Consider the following 26633-nt stretch of genomic DNA (forward strand, 5'->3'; position numbering starts at 1 on the left):
CCAGCTACCAAGCACAGTGTGGTCACAATACAGTCGTCACTCTCTAACTGAGCCAGTTAAGTGCGCAGCTTTTAACTGTACAACTTCAATTTCAGCATGCTTGCGGACGACATAGGAATCTTCGGATCCCATCGGCGTGTGAACCCAAATACACGGACCTTATTATTTACGTCGCGTCCGTAGCGAAGAAATCCGTATTTTATGGTGGATTTCATACGGGGAGTTCAACGCTGTAGTGGCGAGCTCAAGTCGCTACAAATAAGAGGACACGAGGATCCTTAAAGGTAATTCTAACTGCGACACTGTATCAAAACTGGACATGTGTGCGCTCATCCCAGAGAAGCGCATTAGAACATTCACATTATAATGTTATTGGTTGGGCGTGAAAGCTGTCCATTGCGTAAAACGATCATAATTGAAATGGATAGGCGATGCATCAACGTATGTGATTTCTGTTATAGACTGTTGGTATAGGATTCTAAGGATGGCTAATGCCTGGTACGGTTAAAACGAATCATTTGCCCTGAAAACGAAAAGCCTTTACGCAGCGCGGCATTTATTTTGCTTCTCACCAATCCCACTACGTTTTGTGGGATAGGGTTATAGAATTCTGCAGAAGAGGTTATGAAATCCTGGAAAAGTGTACTACGCACTTAGCTGGTCTGTTTTCATATTGGCTTTCAGAAGCGAAACGCCCACTTTTACTAATGTTGTATGTGCAGGGGAAAACGTGTTTTACAGACTGCCATTTGGTTTCGGTATATGACACGTCTGACGTGATTGAGGTTTCACTTTATTATAGGCCCGTTATTTTATGATTCCATTGTCCTAGTCCCACATGATACGATTACGATGGCACATTATAGCGCTGACCAGGATGCACTGGAAGGTGTTTTTTGAAGCCTTTTTAACGCAGTCCTTGGTGCTTTTGCTAACAGAAGGGGGCGGTGGTTCGCTCACGCACGCATACGCATGCAGAAGTTTGAGTCATGCGTTTCGTTTGGCTGTGTGAGTGAGTGTGTGTGTGTGTGGGAGGGGGGGGATCACTTCTCTTACGGGAAGCTCTTGGAAGATTACTTTTCCAATTGCCATTGATGTTATCACATCCCAGATCCAAGTAAAACGTGTTTTTGGAGTTAGGCACAACCAATTCACACACCACACTCACACCAACAGTGATATCCTCCTTTAATGCTACTTCTAACAACACAAAAATTGACCCTTAAGAATTGGTGTAATAGAAAAGTGTTCTTTAACATGATTGACCAGGGCACTTCCATGTGTTTTGTCTTTGTGTCAGTGCCAGTAACTCTATCATTCTATCATTGTGCAGGACCATGGAGGAGGCCCCAGAGGTCCCTGTCTCAGACCCAGTCCCGGACCCGGCCCTAATCCTGACCCCAACACCCTGTCCTGCCTCCAACATACCCTCCCAAAGCCTGTTGGAGTGGAGGAAGAGGGTGAAGTCTGAGTACATGCGCCTCCGTCAGCTGAAACGCTTTAAAAACGCAGAGGAGGTCAAGGTAAGGATAATGAGAGAGAGAGAGAGAGAGAGAGAGAGATTGTGTGTATAGCTATTACAAACTATTCTTACATTTCCTGTCTTTTCCAGGCCTTGTTCATGTCCAACCGGCAGAAGATAGAGGAACGTACCAACCTTCTGAACGAGGAGTGGTCCAAGCTGAGGATCCAGTCAGTTCCCCTGTCTACCCCAGGTGGAGCGCTACCCGGCAAAAAGGTGAGAGAGAGAAAGAGACAAAAGGATAGAGAGACATACAGTAGGAGGCGACGCATCACATTTTCTGGCCTATCCAGACAAAGCAACGATTTCATGTGCCAGTGAACCTCATGGCTGCGCTTGCAATAGCTCTCCCATTGATGTTCTCAGATGGATTTATAGCTCTCAACAGGAAAAAATCCTAAAATTATTTCCCATAATTGAAACAAGAACACTTTCTCTTAGTCACAGATGGACAAAATCACGTAGTGCTTAAAATATGAGTTTGTAACAAGTCTACACCAAATACTTAAATGCATGTGTGTAATTTTGTCTTTGAAACATTTAATTGAAATACTTAAGAATTCCTTTCATTCCTATGGAGGACAGCTCCTACTGCAGAGTGCCAATATGGCCGACCGGTGGCTTCGAATCCTCTCAATGGCCAATACATAGCATCAGCAATCCAGGGTTTGTAGACATTGTTGGTCTGCACACTGAACGGTGTCTCTGGATTGCCCAGAGAACGTTTGTGTGATCACATTTATTTTACAGTTATAGGAAAGGTGAACTCTTACAGTAAGTCGTTTATAATTGGATTGTTACTATATTTAGAAAGTATTTCAGTCATTTCAAGCCCTATTGTACCACTTTTGTTGAATAGGACAAAATAATATCAGATATTTCAGAATATTTGTACTATGTACTTGAGTTTGTGTCCTCAAAGGGGAGTCTACCTCAGAAATGTATAAGAAAGGTTAGTTCTAGACCTTTTAAAAATGTTGCAGAACTACCAGTTATTGTTTATGGCCATCATATGAAGAATATTTACTTTTGTGTATGTGTATTTAAGGGGAACTCTACATTTTGGCCATTAACTAGCTCTTTCAAGCCCATTCTGGCTCCTGCCTCTTCATTAACCAGGCCAGGGTCTGCTCTCCCATCAGCCTGACAGAGGACTGTGATGTTTCATCCCTTTTTAGGGAGATCTTGAGATCTTGAGCTGCCAAAAAGGGTTCATGAGGCGGCCTTACTGAGGTCAATAACTAAACTCTCTCAGAACCTATGATGAAAACAGCCTGGAGGCAGACAGAGCAGCATCTTGTGTTCCTGAAATTCTCACTGTGCTCTTCTCTAGTGTCTTGGTGTTTGTAGTGTCAGTGGATATAGCATTGTCTTTATCCATTTGGGTAATAGTAGCCTTCCTGTTCATTATCATCCAGTGCTGGTCTGTCCTACTTTGTCATACTCACCCATCTGTCTCTGGTCCAATCACAGTTGTGCATGGTGGAGTTTGGCTTCCCAGCGTTTAAAGCTCAGGCGGTTGCCGTGCGGCCCCTGACGACCGTGGCAGGAATCCCCTTCATGTACTCCTGGTCCCCTCTGCAGCAGAACTTCATGGTACGGGGCTTTCTCGACAACACACACACATTCAGTATACACTATCGGTCAAAAGTTTTAGAACACCGACTCATTCAAGGGTTTTTATTTATTTTTACTATTTTCCACATTGTAGAATAACAGTGAAGGCATAAAAACTATGAGATAACACATATGTAATCATATAGTAACCAAAAAAGTGTTAAACAAATCAAAATATATTTTAGATTTGAGAATCTTCAAATACCCACCCTTTGCCTTGATGACAGCTTTGCACACTCTTGGCATTCTCTCAAACACCTACATGAGGTCGCCTGGAATGCATTTCAATTAACAGGTGTGGCTTCCTAAAAGTACTTTTTTTACATTTCTTTCCTTAATGCATTTGAGCCAATCAGTTGTGTTGTGACAAGGTAGGGGTGGTATACAGAAGATAGCCCTATTTGGTAAAAGACCAAGTCCATATTATGGCAAGAACAACACAAATAAGAAAAGAGAAATGACAGTCCATCATTACTTTAAGACATGAAGGTCAGTCAATACGGAACATTTTCAAGAACTTTGAAAGATCCTTCAAGTGCAGTCGCAAAAACCATCAAGCGCTACGATGAAACTGGCTCTCACGAGGACCGCCACAGGAAAGAAAGACCCAGAGTAACCTCTGCTGCAGAGGATAAGTTCATTACAGTTACCAACCTCAGAAACATCTGCCCAAATAAATGCATCACAGAGTTTGAGTAACAGACACATCTCAACATCAACTATTCAGAGGAGACTGTGTGAATCAGGCCTTCATGGTCAAATTGCTGCAAAGAAACCACTACTAAGGGACACCAATAAGAAGAAGAGACTTGCTTGGGCCAAGAAACACAAGCAATGGACTTTAGACCGGAGGAAATTTGTCCTTTGGTCTTGAGTCCAAATGGGAGATTTTTGGTTCCAACCGCCGTGTCTTTGTGAGACGCAGTGTGGGTGAACGGATGATCTCCGCATGTGTATTTCCCACTGTAAAGCATGGAGGAGGAGGTGTTTTGATGTGGGGCTGCTTTGCTGGTGACACTGTCTGTGATTTATTTCGAATTCAAAGCACATTTAACCAGCATGGCTACCACAGCATTCCGCAGCGCTACACCATCCCATCTGGTTTGGGCTTAGTCCCACTATCATTTTTTTTTCAACAGGACAATGACCCAACACACCTCCAGGCTGTGTAAGGCCTATTTGACCAAGAAGGAGAGTGATGGAGTGCTGCATCAAATGACCTGGCCTCCGCAATCTCAACCAAATTGAGATCGTTTGGGATGAGTCGGCCCGCAGAGTAAAGGAAAAGCAGCCAACAAGTGCTCAGCATATGTGGGAACTCCTTCACGGCTGTTGGAAAAGCATTCCAGGTGAAGCTGTTTGAGAGAATGTCAAGAGTGTGCAAAGCTGTCATCAAGGCAAAGGGTGGTTATTTGAAGAATCTCAATGTCACGTCCTGACCTTAGTTCCTTTTGTATGTTTCTATTTTTAGGTTGGTCAGGGCGTGAGTTGGGGTGGGCATTCAATGTTTTTGTTCTATGTTTGGTATTTCTATGTGTTTGGCCTGGTATGGTTCCCAATCAGAGGCAGCTGTCAATCGTTGTCTCTGATTGAGAACCATACTTAGGTAGCCTGTTTTCCCACTCTTGTTTGTGGGTGGTTGTTTTCTGTTTAGTGTATGTCACCTTGCAGAACTGTTTTCGTTTCTTCCATTCACTTCGTTATTTTGTTTTGTGTGTTCAGTTAATAAATTAACATGGACACTTACCACGCTGCGCATTGGTCCGATAATTCATACTCTTCGTCGGACGACGAAGAGATCCGTTACACTCAAATACGAAATATAAATTTGTTTACCACTTTTTTGGATACTATATGACTCCATATGTGTTATTTCATAGTTTTGATGCCTTCACTGTTATTCTACAATGTAGAAAATAGTCAAAATAAAGAAAGACCTGTGAATGTGTAGGTGTTTTAATACTTTGGAACGGTAGTGAACATACACACCAGGGAAAACACACGGCCTTATTCCACTTGTGTAATAGCAATAAACGCTCATTTCTATGCAATAACAAAGTCATTTCTCAATTACTGTGCAACAACATGATAGGTCGCTTCTAACGTTACTACGTTGTTATTACACAGGTATAAAAACCCTAATATGAACATTTGCACACAGATTTATTCATTTACCACATTAGCACACAAACAGCCAGATGTGACTATGTGTTTGTTGATTTTGAGTCCCATAGGGCGTGGCACAATTGGCCCAGCGTCGTCCGGGTTTGGCCAGTGTAACCGATGTGAAATGGCTAGCTAGTTAGCGGTGGTGCACGCTAGTAGCGTTTCAATCGATGACGTCACTCGCTCTGAGACCTGAAGTAGTTGTTCCCCTTGCTCTGCAAGGGCCGCGGCTTTTGTGGAGTGATGGGTAACGATGCTTTGTGGGTGTCAGTTGTTGATTTGTGCAGAGGGTCCCTGGTTCGAACCCGGGTCGGGGCGAGGGGACGGATGAAAGCTATACTGTTACACCGGGGTAAATAAAAATATGTTCTTAACTGACTTGCCTAGTTAAATAAAAAGAAATACAATATTTTGTTTTTCCTAGGTGGAGGATGAGACGTTCCTCCATAACATCCCCTACATGGGAGACGAGGTGTTGGAGCAGGACGAGGCCTTCCTGGAGGAGCTTATCGACAACTATGACGGTGTCCATGGAGACAGAGGTGACCTGCCTAGACCAGGGATATCATCCTTTCTGTCCTTTTTCGATTACGCACACTGTCAGTCTGATCTATCACAGAGTTATATTATTGGAGACGTGGGGGTTAGGCGGGCTCCAGGAGGTCATCGGTACAGTACGTGCGTTGCTGTGTGCTGCTGGGGAAATCTTAATTGTTTAGGGGATATGTGCTGACGTATATTGCATGATGTCATCAGTAGGTGCTGACATGTTTGACTGTGTGGTTTGTCTCCCAGAGGGAGGGTTCATCAACGACGAGATCTTTAAAGAGTTGGTGGAGGCCTTGAGCCAGTACTCAGACCAGGAGGAGGAAGAGGAGGAGGCGGCGGAGGAGGAGAAAGGGGGGAAAGAGGAGGAGGAGAAGGGGGTGAGGAAGAGCGCTGGGGAAGGGACTGAAGAGGCCACGGTGGGGCCCACAGCCTTCTTCAGGAGGAAGAGGAGGAGTGTCATAGAGGGTAAGTGTCCTCCAGAGTCTTTTGACCACAACTAACATACAGTAGTTCATGTCTCCTAGATGTGATTGGATGCTTATGTAACAAAAGGCAATACGTGCTGTTTTCTACATGAGAGTCACTGGTTTTACTATGCTGGACTATCTGAAGGGAAATGTGCATGCTTATTTGTATTTGCTATAGACTTGTCCTCCTACTCTTATCAGTGGCATGAGAGAACAGAGGGTAACAGGTCAGGTTGATCACTGTGACTGTACTGTACCCCATGTTGTACAGGAGCCAGCAGGTCACTCTGTCCCAACACGGTGGCACTGCCTGGCATTGTTTACCTAGAGACTTTCCCAGTCCCAGGGACAGACTGGGTGGATGGGGAACATGTTTGGTCATAACACCAATACAGTACGACCAGGTTCTGGTAACAAGGCCCTTTGACCTCTGGCACATAGAGAGCACCAGGGATTATGGGAACTCTCAGTGTCAGAACTTATCAGTATGACTGACACACTCATTGGTACTCTCTCAATACACAGAGCACATGGACAAACAGTCCTCAATAGGATCGGGACTCGTTCCAATATGATTGCTTACATGGCAAAAAGTGCCAATACAATTACATCTCAATGGGAAATTGGAACTAGAAAAGGGGTGGTTTAGTTGCTAATTATCTGCTCTTTGCTTTTCTTCTCACTACCTTCCTTAGTGAGGGATTCGCCTGCCAATAAGAAGGTCCCGCATGATAAGATATTCACTGCCATCGCCTCGATGTTTCCCTACAAGGGTACGACAGAGGAGCTGAAGGAAAAGTAAGAAAAGTGCCCAACAACTGTGCTGTGCTTAGCCGAGCGTTGCTTCGTGTTCACCATGGAGATGGGAGCTCTCAGGGAGATGCTAATAATGCTCTCTGCCCTCTATTCTCACGCTCAATAGAAAAGTTGTTGCATCCCCGTCTGAAAGGCCTTTTTCTTATAAAATACCGCAAACTGAACACTCTCATCCAAATCCACCTGCAAATGAGCATAGGCCAGGGGTCGGCAACAGGGCCACGTTTTTAGTAAAACAAAGAAGAATAATGTTTTGTTTTCCGTTAAACAGAAAATAACTGTAAAATTCAGCAAAATATTTGTTTCATTTAGGAAATCTGTTCATAAGTATTCCCACAAATAAAAATAAAAAATGACTTGATCGTGTCTCAAGGTAATCAAGGTATGAAATTATTGTTATTTCCAAATTCAGTTTATTTTGGGGCTTAGTTGTGGTCTATTTGCAATGTACCAATTATTATAATTATCTTCCAGCCCCCCAACCATCCGCTCCGACAAAAATCGTCCCGCAGCCTGATCTAGTTGCCTACCCCTGGCATAGACCTACTTGAGTCAGAATACAGCTACTTACTGTAGTTTCCCACTTCTACTGTATATCATGCAGTATACCATGCTCATCCAAAATGTTTTGTTTTATCCCCTTCTTCCCCAAATGACACTTCCCTAGGTACAAGGACCTCCTGGAGCCCCCCAGCCCGGTAAAGCTGCCCCCCCTCTGCACCCCTAACATAGACGGGCCGTTCGCCAAGTCTGTCCAGCGGGAGCAGTCTCTGCACTCCTTCCATACGCTGTTCTGCAGGCGCTGCTTCAAATACGACTGCTTCCTCCACCGTAATGTGTCCTATCGGTTTACTCTTTTCTCTCACTTTCTGTATCTCTCTCTCTCTTTCTCTCTAACTCTCTCTCTCTCTGTGTTTTTAACCTATTGACATCTGTCAACATCAAATGAAATTTATTTATATAGCCCCTCGTACATCAGCTGATATATCAAAGTGCTGTACAGAAACCCAGCCTAAAACCCCAAACAGCAAGCAATGCAGGTGTAGAAGCACGGTGGCTAGGAAAAACTCCCTAGAAAGGCCAAAACCTAGGAAGAAACCTAGAGAGGAACCAGGCTATGAGGGGTGGCCAGTCCTCTTCTGGCTGTGCCGGGTGGAGATTATAATAGAACATGGCCAAGATGTTCAAATGTTCATAAATGACCAGCATGGTCGTATAATAATAAGGCAGAACAGTTGAAACTGGAGTAGCAGCACGGTCAGGTGGACTGGGGACAGCAAGGAGTCATCATGTCAGGTCCTCCGAGAGAGATTTAAATGTCCAAATTCATAATCAATATGCTTAAATACTTGTGATATTTTGATGACCAATACATAAAAGTTACACCCTACACACACGGGTCACACATGTTCAGAATACTTGTATTTTGCTAAATGGTTAGTGTGTTGGGCCAGTAACCGAAAGGTTGCTGGATCGAATCCCCGAGCTGACAAGGTAAAAATCTGCCGTTCTGCCCCTGAGCAAGGCAGTTAACCCACTGTTCCCCAGGTCACTGAAGACATGGATGTCGATTAAGGCAGCCCCCCGCACCTCAGAGGGGTTGGGTTAAATGGGGAAGACACATTTCAGTTGAAAACATTCAGTTGGACAACTGACTAGGTATCCCCCTAAATTAGCACCTTTCAAACTGCACACGTACTAATATTTCCCGAGCGGTCACTCAATAATGGAATTGATGAGCTTGTTCTAATGTAATCAATAGCGCACGCATATGAATCACTCACATCGATATCGTATTGGAATCAATTGAACTGGGACAATAACCGTGGCGATATGTACCATTAGCACTCTTCTACCAGACAAACCTCAACGAACTACATATATATGTCGAATGATGACCACCTGTCGTAGCCATTTATCAACTTATTTCTCCGTGAGACAATGATTTTGGAAGACGGCCAATACGGAAAAGGAAACACTTTTTGGACTGGATCATTTCAACAAATCACCACATCATCGGTTTCTAATAGCAATAGGGGTTTGCTTTCATTTGAACGATAGCTTAACCTTCAAATCCATTCATTCATGTGCTGCCAGAGCGCCCAATTTTTTGTCTATACACCGTGGTCTGAAAATGACATCTGAAAATGACAGCTGCGTCCCACTAAGGACTGGCATGTATGACAAATACAGTGGCAGTGTCCAAAATATCTGATTGTCAGCTGTTGTCAAACACACGTTGGTCTCAAAATGATTCTCTTCCTCAAAAGTGTGCAGCGAATTCTACTAGATGAAAACCCCAAATTAGTATGACATCCTGGCATTTAAAATACGATAAAACGTTCTATTTTTGCATACCCAAAGTGCCTACTATTTAGAACGCAAGTATATTTGGACACGGACACTGGTACTAAACCAAAGATAAGCAATCGATTTTGTGAGATCATGCTGACTATAAACTGTAATACTAACATCACCCATCTGAGGTAAAAAAGAATGTGTTTTTCCTGCAATTCTTGTGTGGTGAAAACATGTGTAATGTAGTAACACGTTCTGTCCACCATTGGGAAATTAGCATAATGTAACCTAATTAAATATGTCAAAGTAATTAAATATTTTAATATGTGATAACAGTAAATGTAGCAGACTCACACATTTTTACAACAATGACATATATTTCTTCCTACTTTAACCATGGAGAGAATTTATATGCTCCCAATCACAATTTAACCAGGCGCTCTAGACTAGAGTGTCCATAGGGTCTGTGCAGCAGGCGAAATGTTTTACGTTAGTATTACTAGTATTACTGTTCTACTAACATACTATCAGTTACTATCAGTATACTAATAGTATGTGTCTTTCCAGCTTTTCACGCTACTCCCAATGTTTACAAGAGGAAGAGCAAGGAGATTCGCATGGAGACAGAGCCCTGTGGTCTGGACTGCTTTCTGCTACAGGTGTGCTCAGATCCTCTACATGTCCTCTGTGTTTAACTGCCCGACATCAGACAGACAAGCCAATGATGAATCTCTGATCCATTCATCCCTTCTTTAACACTCTTCTATCTCTTCACTTCTGTCCCTGTCTTCCTCTCTCCCTCCTCTAAAGAAAGGGGCCAAAGAGTTTGCGGATCAGGAGATGCTGCGCTCCCAGAGGTCTCGGCGGCGGCGGCGACAGCCACGCCCTCCCAGCTCCAGCTGCCCTGGCCCGTCAGGCACCACTGAGGAGGCCAAGGAGGTGGATAGTGACCACGAGACCACCAGCTCCTCAGGTAGCTAGGGGAAACACTAGCATTATAAGGGACAAGACAGACCAACACGAACGTCAGTGGGGCGCAGTAGAGCACCTGCTGGGTGACGACAAATGTTGGCGATTCAACATGTAGAATCGTTGGGAAATGAACAGAAAATGATGACCGATGTTCTGTGGTCAGAGGCGATAGGACGGCCACCCACAGCGCACGGCCGATGTTCATGTCAGTCTGTCTGGTCCGTAAGTACTTTAAGAGACAATTGTGTGAAAGACGAGCTTCTAAGGTACTATTCATAGGTTGCACCTCCGTCACTCGGTCGTGTCATTCCATTGTTATGAACGTTCTCAAGGCGCTCTCTACCGGGCGGCGCCATAGTGGAGCCCTAAAGTGGTTAATAAGCCCAGTCATTCTGGACGGAGGCTAACGACTGTTCAGTCTACTATTGTGCCTGGAAATACAACAAATTTACTTTAGACAGATTGCAATATTGTCATTAGCTAGCAAAGTTTTTTTAAACATAGCTATCAATGCTAACGGTAGCTAGCTCAAATCTGTTGTCCTCCCCTCAATCTTAGCTAAATAGCTAACGCTATAACTGCATCTGAAGTCAATCTGGCAACATCAAAATGATGACAAAAGGTTTTTTTTAGCCTTCTTTTTAAATTGCATTGTATTTCTAAGCCACTGTAATTCCCCAGCTAGCAATGAGGAATCAGCCCAGAATCCTCTTCCGGGTGTCAGACTCGGCCCGGAATCAAAAGGAATGACTGCCCAGAATCTGCCCAAGAACATCGGGCCATTTCCGTCTACCAGAATTCAGCCGACTTTGCCGGCGTCTTACCAGAATCCACCCAGAAGCGGCCCGATGCAAATGTAAATAAATGTATACAAAATTACCTGATTTAGTCATTTTAAATATTACTATTTTACATTATATACATAAAAGTTCTACCCATCCACACAAAAACATTTTGTGTCACCTGGTGACCGTGTCAGCATGCATGCGCCAGGCCCGCCACAGAGCGATGGGACAAGGACATCCCGGGCCGGCCAAACCCTCCCCTAACTTGGACGACGCTGGGCCAATTGTGCGTCACCTCATGGGTCTCCCGGTCGCGCCCGGCACGGGTCTCGAACCAGCATCTGTAGCAACGCAGTTTGCACTGCGATGCAGTGTCTTAGACAGCTGCGCCACTCGGGAAGCTCCATCCACAAAGTTTGTAATGCTTATCAATTGCCTTGCACAAAGTATCAAAATACTAGACAGGACTCTTAAAGGATTTAATTGAAATGTGAATGATATAAAGCAGCCCGTGTAATCATCTGCCAGAGAGTAGCCCCAATCGGCCCCAGCCCCAAGTCATACGTTTGGGCCAGATAACTCACACCGGAATCGGCCCAGATCCACTGTGCTAGCTGGGGCACCTTTGATGACATTTTCTTCAGCGCTCATTGACAATACATTGAGTAGGTTGCTCAGTTGGGCATCAGTCCAAAACAGACGTTCAAAACAATATTGTGACGGAAATGCAACCCATGAATAGGAGACTACCAGCTTCCTATCTTCTCAGGTAGGAGAACACTAATGCCTCATCTGCTACGGTACTACTGTATATCTGTCATGCCTCAGTGTATTAATGACAGAATGGATCGACTAAGTTCCCCATAATGCTCATCTGCCAGAATGGTTCATGTGTTTTTTTTAACTATTCACTCTCACTTGCTCTCCAAACACAAGAATCCAACCATGGGTTTCAGCCCCAAAACCAATAGATTCTTCACTCAGCCTCTCCCCCTGGTTTCCTCTTTCTGTTGACAGACTCATGTGGAGAACAGTGGGAGGGGAGAAAGAGCACTCTCCTCAGGCTCTCGTTTTCTCTGTCTTAATCATTCACTCAGTCTCTCTACTGTCGCTCTCTTGCATTCAGTTTGGAAGGAACTAATATCTGTACTGTGATGTCACTGCAGCTCTTCATTTTGAAGATAGACTACTGACTTAAGCTGGTGGCCCAGAGGCCTTCCCCTAGCTCAAATCATGTGTAAGAACAGATTGGTGAGCGGACTAATAAGCATTCCCCAGTCATAGCATGTGGTCACAATAACACAGCCCTGAACCTGTTGCCAAGCAACATGTCACTCTCTGCCTTTGGCAGTGGGTGTATGTGCGTGAGTCTCAAATGCCTCCCCCCCTCTCTGTGCGTGCGCATGTGTGTGTTTTTGCGTACGGTCAGAGAGCAACTCTCGCTGTCAGACCCCCACCAAGCTGTGTCCGGGGGAGGAGCACGGGGAACAGGTGGAACCTCCTGTCCAGTGGAGTGGGGCTGAGGAGTCTCTGTTCAGAGTGCTGCACGGAACCTACTACAACAACTTCTGCTCCATCGCTCGCCTCATCAGCACCAAGACCTGCAAACAGGTGAACCACCAAGAACCTACACTCACCAGATGTCCATATACTCTATTGATACACCAATTAAAGCATGTCTCCTGGACAACACGCTAATGACCAAAACAACATTACAGACTAGTACAGACGGACAAGATAACGAAGTGGTGCTGTGACTGTGTTGTATGTAGTGTGTCGGCATTGATACAAGTGTCGCAACACATAATACTGTGTGGAAAATTGGGATGATTGGAATGGAATGTAAACAACACGCAGAGTCATAAATTAGGACTTTTACGACATGACATCTTTGTTATTCTCCGAGACTCCGTCACGGTCTCCGGGCTCAGACGGCTTGTAGCAAGCGGATCCCTACCTAGCCAAGGTATTGTGGGGATGCTATGTGTCTCTAATATGGGGGAGTTATAGGAGTATTGTATGGGGAACATATTAGGCCTTCTGATCAGATTTACAAAGCTATTGAGAGACACGTTCCAATCCTCCAAAACAAACAAAACAGAGAGACAAAGACCGAGAAACAAAGAGGGCGAAGCGCGACGACAGAGATCCGCCACAGACGTTGCAAAGTAGCTTAGCCCCCTGCAGCAGTATCCCGGCCCCTAGCACAACGCTAGTGTGCCTCTATAGCATGGCCCTGTTATCCCTCAGAGAGCCTGTGGTTTGGCTGGATGGAAACACCGCTGCTACGAGCTTCCCAGTCCCTCCCTCTGCGTAATGTGTGTCTGTCTGTTTTAGGGAGGAAGCCAAATCTGTTTTTTTGTCAGGCAGAAGGGGTTTGTGGGTGTGTGGGGGGAGTGGGATGGCGGGGAGATGTGTGTGTGTGTGTGTGTGTGTGTGTGTGTGTGTGTGTGTGTGTGTGTGTGTGTGTGTGTGTGTGTGTGTGTGTGTGTGTGTGTGTGTGTGTGTGTGTGTGCGCACATTACGCTGAGATGGTGGTGGGTTCTGATAGGGGAGGAGAGGGCCGGGTGTTTTATGGAGTAATCACATGCAGCGATGCACTTCCCAGCTTAATTTGAGAGACACTCAACTACACAATGGGACCAAGTCCAGGTCCACACAAGATTCTGCATAGTTGTGTATAGTTGCGTCATATCTGTGTGTATGCGTTGACAAATATGCCTGCATGTGTGTGTTTAATGTGTGTGTTCCCGCTCTTCTTCAGGTGTATGAGTTTGCTGTGAAAGAGGTCCTGATCCATCGTGTTCCGTTGGTGGAGGGTGGCAACTCCCCTCAGAAGAAGAAGAGGAAGCACAGGCAAGATGGCCGCTGGCTTTTACACTCACTCACTCCCAGTCCCAGTCCCAGTTGCAACATGACCTCATAGGAATGTAGTGAGAATGGACCCTGATACACAGATCAGTGAGAGAAATAGATGAAACCTTGCAGAAAATGAAAGTAACTGCTCTTTTTCAAATAGCTTTGTACAGAAATAGACATGATTATTGAAAGTGTTTTTCATTTCTTTCTGTAGGTTATGGGCAAAGATACAGCTCAAGAAAGGTGAGTTCTTCACTTGACTGAAGTATTGAAATAGTCAAATTAACGTTGTCAAATGCATTTCTTACACACTAATTCAGAATTATGTATCTGCTCATTGTATAATTAAAGCCTTTGTCCTCTCTAGATAACTTGTCCAATCAGGTGTACAACTACCAGCCATGTGACCACCCAGACCACCCATGTGACAGCTCCTGTCCCTGTGTGATGACCCAGAATTTCTGTGAGAAGTTCTGCCAGTGTGAGCACGAGTGTGAGTGTCACCTTACCCAAACACACATCCACTGCTACCACCACATCCTAACACACACACACACACACACCACTTCCCAACTCGGACAGACCATTAGCAGAAGTCCAAGACATATCAGGATAGAAAAATACATATTTCAGCACATACGGAACATTCCTTCCACTAAACTGGCTGTCGTAAATGTTTACTACAATTACCTGTACTGAAAGCGAGAGGTTTCACAGCTGAACTCTGTAATGGGAATAGGAATGTGTTCACAGGACAATTCTGCTGAAGCCAAGCTCTCTTTCACTCGGTGGATAAAAAGGCCCTTTTGACAGGCCAGAATAGACAGTGGAACAGTGTGTAAGACGATCCTCCTCCTCGCTGTGTGTTCCGCAGGATAAGCTGTCCTCTGGCAGGCAGGGTTTGGTTAGCTGCATGGGCATCTGTTCAGCATGGGGCGTGGTTCACAATGCTCTGACACATTCATCCCAGGAGAAATGAGCCTGAACCGCTGGGCCCACGCACTTCCACAAATGGCCACAGGGCGGAAGGGAGAGGGAGAGAGAGAGAGAGCGAGAGAGAGCTTGGCTCTGAATTCACAGCTTTGGCTCATTTTGTGTTCTAATAGAAATACAGTTCTCCCTCCCTGGTTCTGACAGGAAGCAGCGTATGGAGGCTTTAATGTGTGAGCTCCACAGCCCTGGAGAGAAATCAAAGAGACGTGACAGGCACAGTGGCTGAGCTACAACATCCATCCCTACACTTATACGAGACAGACCGCTACGACTGAACAGTGCTCGGTGATGCACACACACACACACACACACACACAGCCACACAAACTGTAGGGAAGAAGACTTAGGAAGGAGGTGAGGCAAGACTAATGTTACCGCTTATGGCCTATTGTCCTCCAGCTAAACCTGTTGGAGAGGAGAGGGACATTTTAAGTTGTCTGCCGCTCGTTTTCCTTCTTCCTCTGCCCGGAAGGCTTTCCATTACTCTCAGCACAGCTGTATTTCAGCATAGCTGCCAGCAGGGGTCAGTGATTGATGAGTTACATTACAGAGCAGCGGCTTTTCTTTTTACCGTTAGAGGCAGCGTTCATTAATGAAAATGCGGTTGCCGTTCGCCACACAGCCACAGAGAATTCTGTTACAAATCAGTTCTCTAGTCCACTGAGGCATATAGCTCATACCGCAGTATGTTTCTATGCTGTTTCTAAAAAGTGACCATAAACCTCTCCGCTGAACGTTCCCCTGTCTGACTCTGAACACTAACCTGGGGTGTTACGTTGTCCTCCAGGCCAGAACCGTTTCCCGGGCTGCCGCTGTAAGACCCAGTGCAACACCAAGCAATGTCCCTGCTACCTGGCGGTGAGGGAATGTGACCCAGATCTGTGTATGACCTGTGGAGCCGCGGACCACTGGGACAGCAAGGTCGTCTCCTGCAAGAACTGCAGCATCCAAAGGGGGCTCAAGAAGGTAGGCCAGCAGGTCATGTTCCAGTCCAAAGGAATAGAAAATAGAAGCTGGTTTCACAGGTGGCTTTTGATAGCTGAGTCAGAACCCATATTAACATGCTTATGACTTGCTGAGGAATGAAAGGCACACTTGTATTATTCCAGTGTTGTCTTGTATGTCAGCCAACTTTAACCTCTGACCTCTCCCAGCACCTCCTGCTGGCCCCCTCAAACGTGGCAGGGTGGGGCACCTTCATCAAAGAGTCAGTTCAGAAGAATGAGTTCATCTCAGAGTACTGTGGAGAGGTGAGGCTACATAAAACTGTTGAACGTAGCTTTCTTTATCATGTAATGGGGTATAGTTGGGTGTGGGGTTTATACGGTAACAGTACGCGTTTGTATGAATGCCTTTGTGTTAATGTATAAAACATTTAGTCTTACCATCACGCTCTGAAACTGTCCGTGTCTGCAGCTAATCTCGCAGGATGAGGCGGACCGACGGGGCAGGATCTACGACAAATACATGTCCAGCTTCCTCTTCAACCTCAACAATGGTAATAATGACTCCTCAACACGCTGATGATGCACAGTTAACCCTTTAAAGGACATCACCGTCGCTGTGTTCTGTGATCGCTGAGATGACACTGTTCCTGTAAATGTCTCAACAGACTTTGTCGTGGACGCCACAAGGAAAGGGAATAAAATCCGATTTGCGAATCACTCGGTGAACCCAAACTGCTACGCTAAGGGTAGGATCACAGAGAAAAATACAAAGCCTGTTTTTTTGGAATGATTTGGTTTGGTGACGTGTACAAATCAATGATATAATGGCTGTTATGGTTGCAGTGGTCATGGTGAATGGAGACCACCGCATCGGGATCTTTGCCAAACGGGCTATCCTACAGGGGGAGGAGCTCTTCTTCGACTATAGGTAGAGCCTTGTGGCCATGGGAACACTGGAGCCTTTGATACAATACGGTATCACAGTCCTTCTTTGGATGTCTCTGATATTTGTGGGATGACTTGCATTTACTTTTTACACTGATGCTTCATACCGTCCTGACTCTCTCTCTCTCCTGCCCCTTACAGGTACAGCCAGGATGATGCCCTGAAGTATGTGGGCATAGAGAGAGAGGTCGACGTGGCCTAGCATTAACTTGCTGCATTTCAACCACCCGCACTGACCCCTTGCTGACTGACACCCCCCCCCTTTCCATCACCTGGTAACTCTTCTTCTCCTCCCCACAATGCCACAACAAACAGAAGCTCTATTGGCCTCTGTGAAACATTCACCGTAATGGAGGAGAATTAAAATAGCTGATCTATGTTACTGACTATTGGCCTCTGTGAAACATTCACCGTAATGGAGGAGAATTAAAATAGCTGATCTATGTTACTGACTATTGGCCTCTGTGAAACATTCACATTAATGGAGGAGAATTAAAATAGCTGATCTATGTTACTGACTATTGGCCTCTGTGAAACATTCACCGTAATGGAGGAGAATTAAAATAGCTGATCTATGTTACTGACAATTGGGGCATTGACAACAGTGCTGTGACTAAATGGTTTTCTTCTCCCTTGGTGACAATTTCAGTGAAATCACTTCCTCTCTGCAGGAAGCACTTCCCCACTGCTTTATCACTCACCTATCGAAACTGTGTACATGAAGCTTCTGGAACGAAACAAGCAATTAGAATGGTAACAAAACTACAGTATATATTCAATGTATCGCTTATACTGTACCATCAGCCTCATGGCATTGTTGTTATTTTCAACATGAACACATGCTGTGTGTTATTCTCTCTGTATTTGTTATTCTCTCTGTTACTGTACTCACATCTATTAACTATTGCAACGCTAACTTTTTAGCCTACAGTGTATCTATTAACAGTGCAAGACAAGCGCACGTGTTGTCTTTTGGTTTAAAATGAACTGTAAGCACATTAGCAAGATAATTAGCTCTTATTTTCAAATGCAGGTCTATGGAGGAACTCAATATCCTGTCATGTTACTCAGAAAAAGCCTCTTCCTGGTAGCTTTTGGAGGCAATGCTAAACTCATGATAATGCTTAAGCTCTGTATCTGACCGGTCTCTGTGGCTATAGCATCAACACCACCCCCTTCATACATAATGAAATAACTTACTGTGCATTTATACCAATGTTCTTCAAAAAAATATGCCGTGCCGTACGAGAAACCGACTAACTGAATGTGAACTCTGAAGTGGTGGTTGATGGGAGATCTCATTCCTCCTTTAGTTTGACAACTCTAGTGACCCGTGCCATTGGTACTCAGTGATATGTATACTTTATGAAGCATTTGCCATTCAGTTTACAATGAGCGTCAGCTCTTCTAACTCTAAAGAGACTATATCCGTGTGTAAGAACCATGCACAGCATAGTCTTCCCTGAACTAGCTGTGAGTGCCAAATGAATCTAAACTGAAAGAGAAGGGTTGTCATTATGGTGTTTGTATTGTATATAATGGACAGGACTGTGTTACAGGTAACCATTTTACAGTTCTACTCGTCACGGGAAAATGAAATGGAAAAAAATCTTCTTTTTTTTTACTATTTCAAGTGCCCCACCTGGATGTTGTGTACGTACAACCATCCATCTGATCATGTTGTCACACTATATAAAAGTGAATTGTGGAACTGACATCCAGGTCTGATATTCACCCAGGATTTTATCCTTCAATCCAAAAACATTGACACCCACGACAAGATGAGATCTTTCTGCACGGAGGTGACTGAAACGATATGGAATTTATCGTTATGTACAACTTATGCCTATGAAAATAAAACTTTAACTTTATACATTATTGCTATATGCATCTTGTCGTTGAGTACCATTGTCAGTCAAAGTGGGGGAGCGCTATTTTGGGGGGGAGGGGGGCTAGGATGAGTCAGGGTTGAACATACCCTAGCCTCAACCACAGCCCTAGTTTCAGGTCCACATCCCGGTTCAACACTATCTCTCAACTACAACCCTAGCCCTAGCTTCTTGTCCACATCCCGGTTCAACACTAACCCTCAACTACAACCCTAGCCCTAGCTTCTTGCCCACATCCTGGTTCAACACTACAGTCGTGGCCAAAAGTTTGGAGAATGACACAAAAATTAATTTTCACAAAGTCTGCTGCCTCAGTTTGTATGATGGCAATTTGCATATACTTCAAAATGTTATGAAGAGTGATCAGATGAGTTACAATTCATTGCAAAGTCCCTCTTTGCCACGCAAATGAACTGAATCCCCAAAAAACATTTCCACTGCATTTCAGACCTGCCACAAAAGGACCATCTGACATCATGTCAGTGATTATCTCGTTAACACAGGTGTGAGTGTTGATGAGGACAAGGCTGGAGATCACTCTGTCATGCTAATTGAGTTTGAATAACAGACTGGAAGCTTGAAAAGGAGGGTGGTGCTTGGAAACATTGTTCTTCCTCTGTCAACCATGGTTACCTGCAAGGAAACATGTGCAGTCATCATTGCTTTGCACAAAAACGACTTCACAGGCAAGGATATTGCTGCCAGTAAGATTGCACCTAAATCAACCATTTATCGGATCATCAAGAACTTCAAGGAGAGCGGTTCAATTGTTGTGAAGAAGGCTTCAGAGCGCCCAAGAAAGTCCAGCTTGCGCCAGGACCATCTCCTAAAGTTGATTCAGCTGCGGGATCGGGGCACCACCAGTACAGAGTTTGCTCCGGAATGGCAGCAGGCAGGTGTGAGTGCATCTGCACGCACAGTGAGGGGCGAAGACTTTTGGAGGATGGCCTGGTGTCAAGAAGGGCAGCAAAGAAGCCACTTCTCTCCAGGAAAAACATCAGGGACAGACTGATATTCTGCAAAGGTACAGGGATTGGACTGCTAACGACTGGGGTAAAGTCATTTTCTCTGATGAATCCCCTTTCCGATTGTTGGGGGCATCCGGAAAAAAGCTTGTCCGGAGAAGACAAGGTGAGCGCTACCCTCAGTCCTGTGTCATGCCAACAGTAAAGCATCCTGAGACCATTCATGTGTGGGGTTGCTTCTCAGCCAAGGGAGTGGGCTCACACAATTTTGCCTAAGAACACAGCCATGAATAAAGAATGGTACCAACACATCCTCCGAGAGCAACTTCTCCCAACCATCCAGGAACAGTTAGGTGACGAACAATGTATTTTCCAGCATGATAGAGCCCCTTGCCATAAGGAAAAAGTGATAACTAAGTGGCTCGGGGAACAAAACATCAATATTTTGGGTACATGGCCAGGAAACTCCCCCGACCTTAATCCCATTGAGAACTTGTGGTCAAACCTCAAGAAGCGGGTGGACAAACAAAAACCCACAAATTCTGACAAACTCCAAGCATTGATTATGCAACAATGGGCTGCCATCAGTCAGGATGTGGCCAAGTAGTTAATTGACAGCATGCCAGGGCGGATTGCAGAGGTCTTGAAAAAGAATGGTCAACACTGCAAATATTGACTCTTTGCATCAACTTCATGTAATTGTCAATAAAAGCCTTTGACACTTATGAAATGCTTCTAATTATACTTCAGTATTCCATAGTAACGTCTGACAAAAATTTCTAGACACTGAAGCAGGGAACCTTTTGGAAATTAATATTTCTGTCATTCTCAAAACTTTTGGCCACGACTGTACCCCTAGCCTCAACCCTAACACTAACCCTAACTTCTTGTCCACATCCTGGCTCAACACTACCTCTAGCCTCAACCACAACCCTAACTTCTTGTCCACATCCTGGCTCAACACGACCCCTAGCCTCAACCACAACCCTAACACTAACCCTAACTTCTTGTACACATCCTGGCTCAACACGACCCCTAGCCTCAACCACAACCCTAACACTAACCCTAACTTCTTGTCCACATCCTGGCTCAACACTACCCCTAGCCTCAACTACAACCCTAACACTAACCATGGAGTATTTTACTATATCCTACTTGACTCTTTGAATACCATGAGGTGTTGGAGCTTGGCTTCAGGTAACACTAACTTAATTTACCCACTGGTTTCATCTGAGGTGTTCCAATTTTCCCCATACCAACATGTATTTATTAGAACGGTTCACCAGACAGGTAAAGGGAAAATACACCGTTTTCATTTCTTTCAGGATTCTTTATTGAAGTGTCAGTTTGGTTTTGCTTTGATTAACATAGTTATGGTCATTTACAGTGAAATTATTACAAAACAAAACCAACATAACAGAAAGGGAGAGAACAAAAACTCCACGGTTTCAGTGTGGTCACAAACACAAAGTCCTGCAGTCGGTTACCACCTTCAGCAGGGTTTTACGAAACCTGAAACATCCGGTTTTCAGGGATACAGTATCTTCAACCTAGCTTCTTTTCCCCCTGAAAACCAGATGTGGGGACCCCGCTCAGGCATTTATTTTACACCTGCTACATTAGGTCATACAGTCACTAACTGTCTGGTGCCCCCTCTTGCAAGATTCTATAGGGTAGCGACCCACAGAGGGGTCTGGCCCTCTTAGACTCCCCTGCCTGCTCCTCCCTCTAGCCTGGCCCTAGCTCTGTCTCCTCCACTGTAGGGACCAACACTAGTCTGTCATATGATGCTATGCATATGACCCTGCTTGTAGGACGAACAGAATCCTTGTCTCCTTCACCCTTGTGCTCGCTCCCTCAACCCCTTATTACATTTGAGTCTCCTTTACACAGAGAACCTTAGCTGCTCACTCGGTCGGTCACCCTATACGGTTGGCCAAGTTGATCGGCAGCTAAGTTGATATTCCACTCTTAGAAAAAAAAAGGTGTTAGATAGAACCATAAAGGGTTATTTGGCTGTCCCCATAGGAGAACACTTTGAAGAATCCTTTTTGGTTGCAGGTAGAACCCTTTTGGGGTTCTACATGGAACCAAAAAATGTTCTCATACGGGGACAGCTGAAGAACCCTTTTTTCTAAGAGTGTAAGGTAGGGAACTTGCTATAGACTGCCAATCAGCACAGCTCTAAGAGCTGATGGTGTCATACAGTGTAGTAAAGTTTGTGGTCATACGCAAATCCTTAAAAATACTGATATTTTGACCGGATGAAGATCCGGTTCGGATCGAAACATTGTCAATAAAGCGGTGAATTTGGGAGCATAAACAATGTTCTGGTCTTCCTGTTCTTTTCAGTGTAGCCACTGATTATCAAAAAGCTGTAGAGCAACATCTGAGGAGGGAGGAGCCTGTCTGGACAGCACCCAATCACTATCTGCTATTGGTGGACGACAACAAGTGAGTTGGATCATTCACATCATCAGTGCAGAGACTATCCTCATCATCAGTAGGGAGGGTTAGGTGACAAACAGAACTGTGAACACACAAACCAACATGTCTACTGTACATTCAAGCACACACACACTCCAGGGACCACGCATGGATGGACTAGCTAATGTGTGGAATCGCAGTGAGGCTAGGCAGGATGCACATGTACTGTAGTCCATTTCAAATAAACGCATCGCAGTGAGGCTCGGCAGGATGCACATGTACTGTAGTCCATTTCAAATAAACGCATCGCAGTGTAGACATTTACATAATATATCAATAAGTCGACTAAAAGGCTTCAAAGCACATTTGACCCAGGTTGTTGACTGTTTTAATATGAACTCTGTAACAGGTGATTGTTCATCTCTGTACAAAAAACAAATCATTCTTATTTCTCCAGAGGTGGAACATGTTACTACTCTAATTGCCCAATGCTAACATTTATACAATTGAAAATGGTACATTCTTACAAATATGGCTTGGGAAAAAGCCAGGCATTGCCAATTCTATCTTCTAATTGATTGTAATTGTAATGCTTTTTACCATCTAGTCTTAACGGGTTGTCCTCTTTAACAGGGCTAAACCAAAGATGTTGAAATATGTTCTATGATGTTTCTACTGAAACATCGGGAGGGTACTGTATTGTCCACATCCTGAACATGTGAGAAAGCTATGCTGAATAGTTTTCTGTTTAATGAGTGTACATACCATAACAGAGAACACACAGAGAGGAGCAGAGCAGGTCTTGGTGCAGAGCCTGTCCATATTACAGGGTCAAGATTAGGATTTACATTCAAACCTCTCAGCCTCATTTTCAACTGTTTCATTACAAACCATAGGAATGAAAAAGTCGATAAACACCTTATTCATATATTCACGTAATACATATTATGTCTAGGATCCTAACTGCTGCAAGTTGCTGCGAACGGAACAGACACAAAAAAATATATCTTTAGGTGATCTGAGCTGGAAGCGGCTGATTTTATTGCATTTCATTGCAAGGTGCGATCATCATGCTCTATATATTCATAGCTTATGATTTTCAAAATGCTCTTGTGATTTCTCTCTTTTTTTCCTATGATGTATTACTGCTTGAGCTTCAAAGGGCGCTGGGTGATGATGTCAGAGACCTAAGCTTTGGCTACCACGCCACACATTACATGGGTCCAATGACGTTTCACCTACTGGGAACATCTTCCCTGACCGTAACCTCACCCACCGTCTAACCTGAAATCGTGACTTTCCAGACAGGGAAATATCATTGGACCTAAAGGAAGAGAAGCACCATAAGAAGCACCTACCCACTGGGCACAAACGTCAATTCAACGTCTATTCCACGTTGGTTCAATGTAATTTCATTGAAATAATGTGGAAACAACGTTGATTCAACCGGTCCCCAGCAAGTAAGAAGCAACAGCAGCGGGGGGAGGGCACAGCACAGTACTGTCCTACAGAGCAGTCAGATGCAAAAATAATCTAGTGTGGTGAGAAGAAGTACAAGACTGGCATTGACATTGTTGTGGTCCTCTATACAATATGCCTGTGTGTGTGTGTGTGTGTGGGTGTGGGTGTGTGTGTGTGTGTGTGTGTGTGTGTGTGTGTGTGTGTGTGTGTGTGTGTGTGTGTGTGTGTGTGTGTGTGTGTGTGTGTGTGTGTGTGTGTGTGTGTGTGTGCGTGTGCGTGTGTGAGTGTGTGTTTGCATGTCCAGATGTTCATGCGGAGCAGCTCTTTTCCTGAAAGACATTTGTAATGAGTCCTGACCAGGCTGATCGACAGGGCTGCTGTTGGTAGGGGCCCCTCCACGCCGGGACCTCTGAATCTGAAATAGCACCCAGATTTTGGCTGCATTTAAAAAAGATATATTTTAAAAATTACGATTTTGGCTGCATGTTCACTCGCTACTGGAAGTCAAACAGAAAACGAAGCGTGGGGTGAGGATTAATAGCAATAAGGTTGTCCTGTCCCTGGTTCAACATCGCCATTCCCTTTTCTGCAGTGCACCAACGGTCAGTCTCACACCAACACGATAGCACTACCGTTGGGGAAACGCCAAACTACCGCGGCTTCTTAGCGCTACCCACCCATTTCATATGTTACTCTGAGGATTCTGAAGAAGAATATTGGCGATCGTCTTATATTCCGAGCCAAATGTCACATGTATTCCGTATGTTTTGTTGATCGTACATGACTGCTTAGTTGATTGGTTGGGAATCGGGTTAGGAATCGCAGAGCAGAGCTGTAATTGGCCAAGCTGCTATCTAATGAAACTAACCATTAATACATGTTCCTCTTTTGTATAGGTATGCAATTTCATAGGCTGAAATACAACAAATATATGTTTATATGCCTTCCATTATTCTTTAGATATGTCATGTCAAAGCTTAGAGCTCCATGCTTTTTATAGCTTCTTCAATTGGTGTTAAGCAGGAAAGACTGTTTGCAGATGCCAGATTGTGCTTGTTGTTGTTGTTGTTGTTGCTGCGGTTGTTGTTGCGGCACCGTTGCGGCATCTCTCTGTGGTGGATCCTGGCTCACTAGTCAAAGGATGGGACGAGTGGGATAGTTTGGATGTCTTTATCAAAATGGCTGCAAGAGTGGATTGTCGGAAAGAGTTACACAGTAGATGGCATTGCTCTATCAAGTGATCTCAATAACAGACCTACAAACCAGAAGAGGCTGCTGAATACGTGTTACTGCGTGTGAGGATATTAGTAAGATGTAAAAAGGTCACAATTCAACGTGACCTGAAATCTAATTCCCTCAGTTTATGTCTCAAACCCTGAATGAACTCGTGGGGTTATTTCTGATCTCGTTTTGCTCTGTCGAGGCACTTCAGTTGGTCAACCCTTCAATACAGTGTGAGCTTGGTCAGTCGTCACTCACGCAATACGGGCTTGATTTGATCTCCAAAGCCTGCAAAACGGTGAACCCGTCAGAAAAACAACACTATGTCGAACACCAGGCTTAAGATAACACATACCTGGGGAAAGGAAAACAAAACCGAAATGTGAATCAAATAGTTAAAGGAATTATAAAACATAAACAGGTATTGTGGTTGTTTTAAGCCCCAAAACCGCCCCAGTTCAATCCCTCCCACCCCCTCCTCCCTCCCACCGTTCCCCAGCCTGAGGCTAGTCACTCCGAAAGTCTTCCTCTATCGCTGGATATCGCTTCTTCTCCAGGGTCCCTGTCAGGGGCCTGGAGCTGCTGCCTCCAGGGGACTCCAGGAAGTTCTTGGGCTCGTTGGTGTGGTAGCTGCCCTTGTAACGGTACAGATAGATGTAGATGCTGTACAGACCAATGAACAGCAATATCACGGCCGCGGCGACGACAACTAGAGGGAGAAACACACACATTCGGGGTGTGGTTAAAAGAGCAAACAGCTGTAAATCCATTGTTCGTCACGTTGGAATTGCCACTGTGAAAAGTGATATAGCTGTGAATATACCTGTATCTCAATGGACGATCCCTTTCAATCAATACCATTATGACTCAGTTGGTTTTCTGCCAAACTCACTTAACTCCCCTTTAGAGACCAGAGGTATCATTTCTTATACAGCCACATATTGCAGGACCGGCCCAGACATCAGAAATCAAACTCACATGTTCTGTGTTACCATAACAACCCTGTACAGATGTATCCAGTACATTAAGCTGAAGCATATATCTGTGATGAATAGTGGAGGGAGGGGCAGCTCTAAATATAGTTGATCCGGTGAGGATCTCAAACAGGGATAGAGTGCAGACTACAGACTCTCTGAGCTGCTGTCTAGTCCTGGGCTTCCTTTGCCTCTCATATTCAGCCGACACAAGAAAATATCCTTCCACATTCCAGCATTTGTTCTGGTACATGTCACATTTTTTGTTTTTAGCGTGAGGACGGAAAGCCTATTCTGGAATCTGATAGCTTCAGATTTTAGGATTAGAGGATTTTAGGAAAATAAAAATGAGAATTTCAACTACTGCCGATCTGTGTCAGTAGGGGAGAGAGAGAGTGAGCAAAAGAAAAAGAGAGCGAGAGAGAGAGCGGGAGAGAGACAGAGAGAGGTAGCAAGAGGAAGAGAGAGAGGGAGAGGGAGAGAGTGAGCGAAGGCTTAATCTGAATCTTGAGGTAAACTAAGGTCAGGACTCACAGATGGCAGATGACAGATGAACACTTACATTAATAGATTTCACAAAAATCATCAAAGTATAGTTTCATGAGAAATGATTCACAGTATTGTGAATCGTAAGCAGTAAAGACTTACCTGTCAACCAAAACAGGCCTAGGTCATCGTGGATATAGATGTATTCTGAAATGAAAAAATACATCAAATATGTTATTATGGGAAACTTATACTATCATCACGAGGTCATGAT

At 44.5% G+C, this 26633-nt stretch overlaps 2 protein-coding genes across 3 annotated transcripts in view; one reads left to right on the forward strand and one right to left on the reverse strand.

The window, feature by feature from the left end:
* Positions 1-18814, forward strand: LOC118365283 (histone-lysine N-methyltransferase EZH1-like). Of its 2 annotated transcripts, none has more exons than XM_052490902.1 (20): positions 1-284; positions 1334-1523; positions 1613-1738; positions 2996-3118; positions 5730-5847; positions 6101-6319; positions 7017-7119; positions 7805-7968; positions 10003-10094; positions 10246-10408; positions 12622-12803; positions 13957-14048; positions 14266-14294; positions 14419-14544; positions 15832-16010; positions 16199-16294; positions 16461-16542; positions 16657-16737; positions 16835-16966; positions 17078-18814. In XM_052490902.1, the coding sequence occupies exons 2-19, from the start codon at positions 1338-1340 to the stop codon at positions 16921-16923; spliced, it is 2250 nt and encodes a 749-aa protein (XP_052346862.1). In that variant the 5' UTR covers positions 1-284; positions 1334-1337; the 3' UTR covers positions 16924-16966; positions 17078-18814. The 2 variants fall into 2 exon arrangements, with proteins under 2 accessions (XP_052346862.1, XP_052346861.1); XM_052490901.1 differs by having other exon boundaries at positions 2-284; positions 16835-16919.
* Positions 18815-21110: 2296 nt separating this feature from the next.
* Positions 21111-26633, reverse strand: part of LOC118365779 (contactin-associated protein 1-like) — a 39368-nt gene continuing 33845 nt past the window's right edge. The window contains exons 23-24 of the mRNA XM_052490903.1: positions 26522-26566; positions 21111-25608 (exon numbers count right to left, since the gene is read on the reverse strand). Of these exons, the coding sequence (XP_052346863.1) occupies positions 25406-25608; positions 26522-26566 (248 nt within the window). The 3' untranslated portion in view covers positions 21111-25405. The remainder of the gene's footprint in view (positions 25609-26521; positions 26567-26633) is intronic.

Source organism: Oncorhynchus keta, chromosome 32 (genome assembly GCF_023373465.1).
Source record: "Oncorhynchus keta strain PuntledgeMale-10-30-2019 chromosome 32, Oket_V2, whole genome shotgun sequence".
Classification (NCBI taxonomy): Eukaryota; Metazoa; Chordata; class Actinopteri; order Salmoniformes; family Salmonidae; genus Oncorhynchus; species Oncorhynchus keta.

What these genes read in the sequence shown, in the direction of transcription:
- LOC118365283 (XM_052490901.1), top strand. Translation starts at nt 1,338, where the DNA reads ATGGAGGAGGCCCCAGAGGTCCCTGTCTCAGACCCAGTCCCGGACCCG. An exon ending in GAGCGCTACCCGGCAAAAAG is followed by an intron (nt 1,739 to 2,995) that starts GTGAGAGAGAGA and finishes GTCCAATCACAG; the next exon opens with TTGTGCATGGTGGAGTTTGG. An exon ending in ATACGACTGCTTCCTCCACC is followed by an intron (nt 7,969 to 10,002) that starts GTAATGTGTCCT and finishes GTGTCTTTCCAG; the next exon opens with CTTTTCACGCTACTCCCAAT.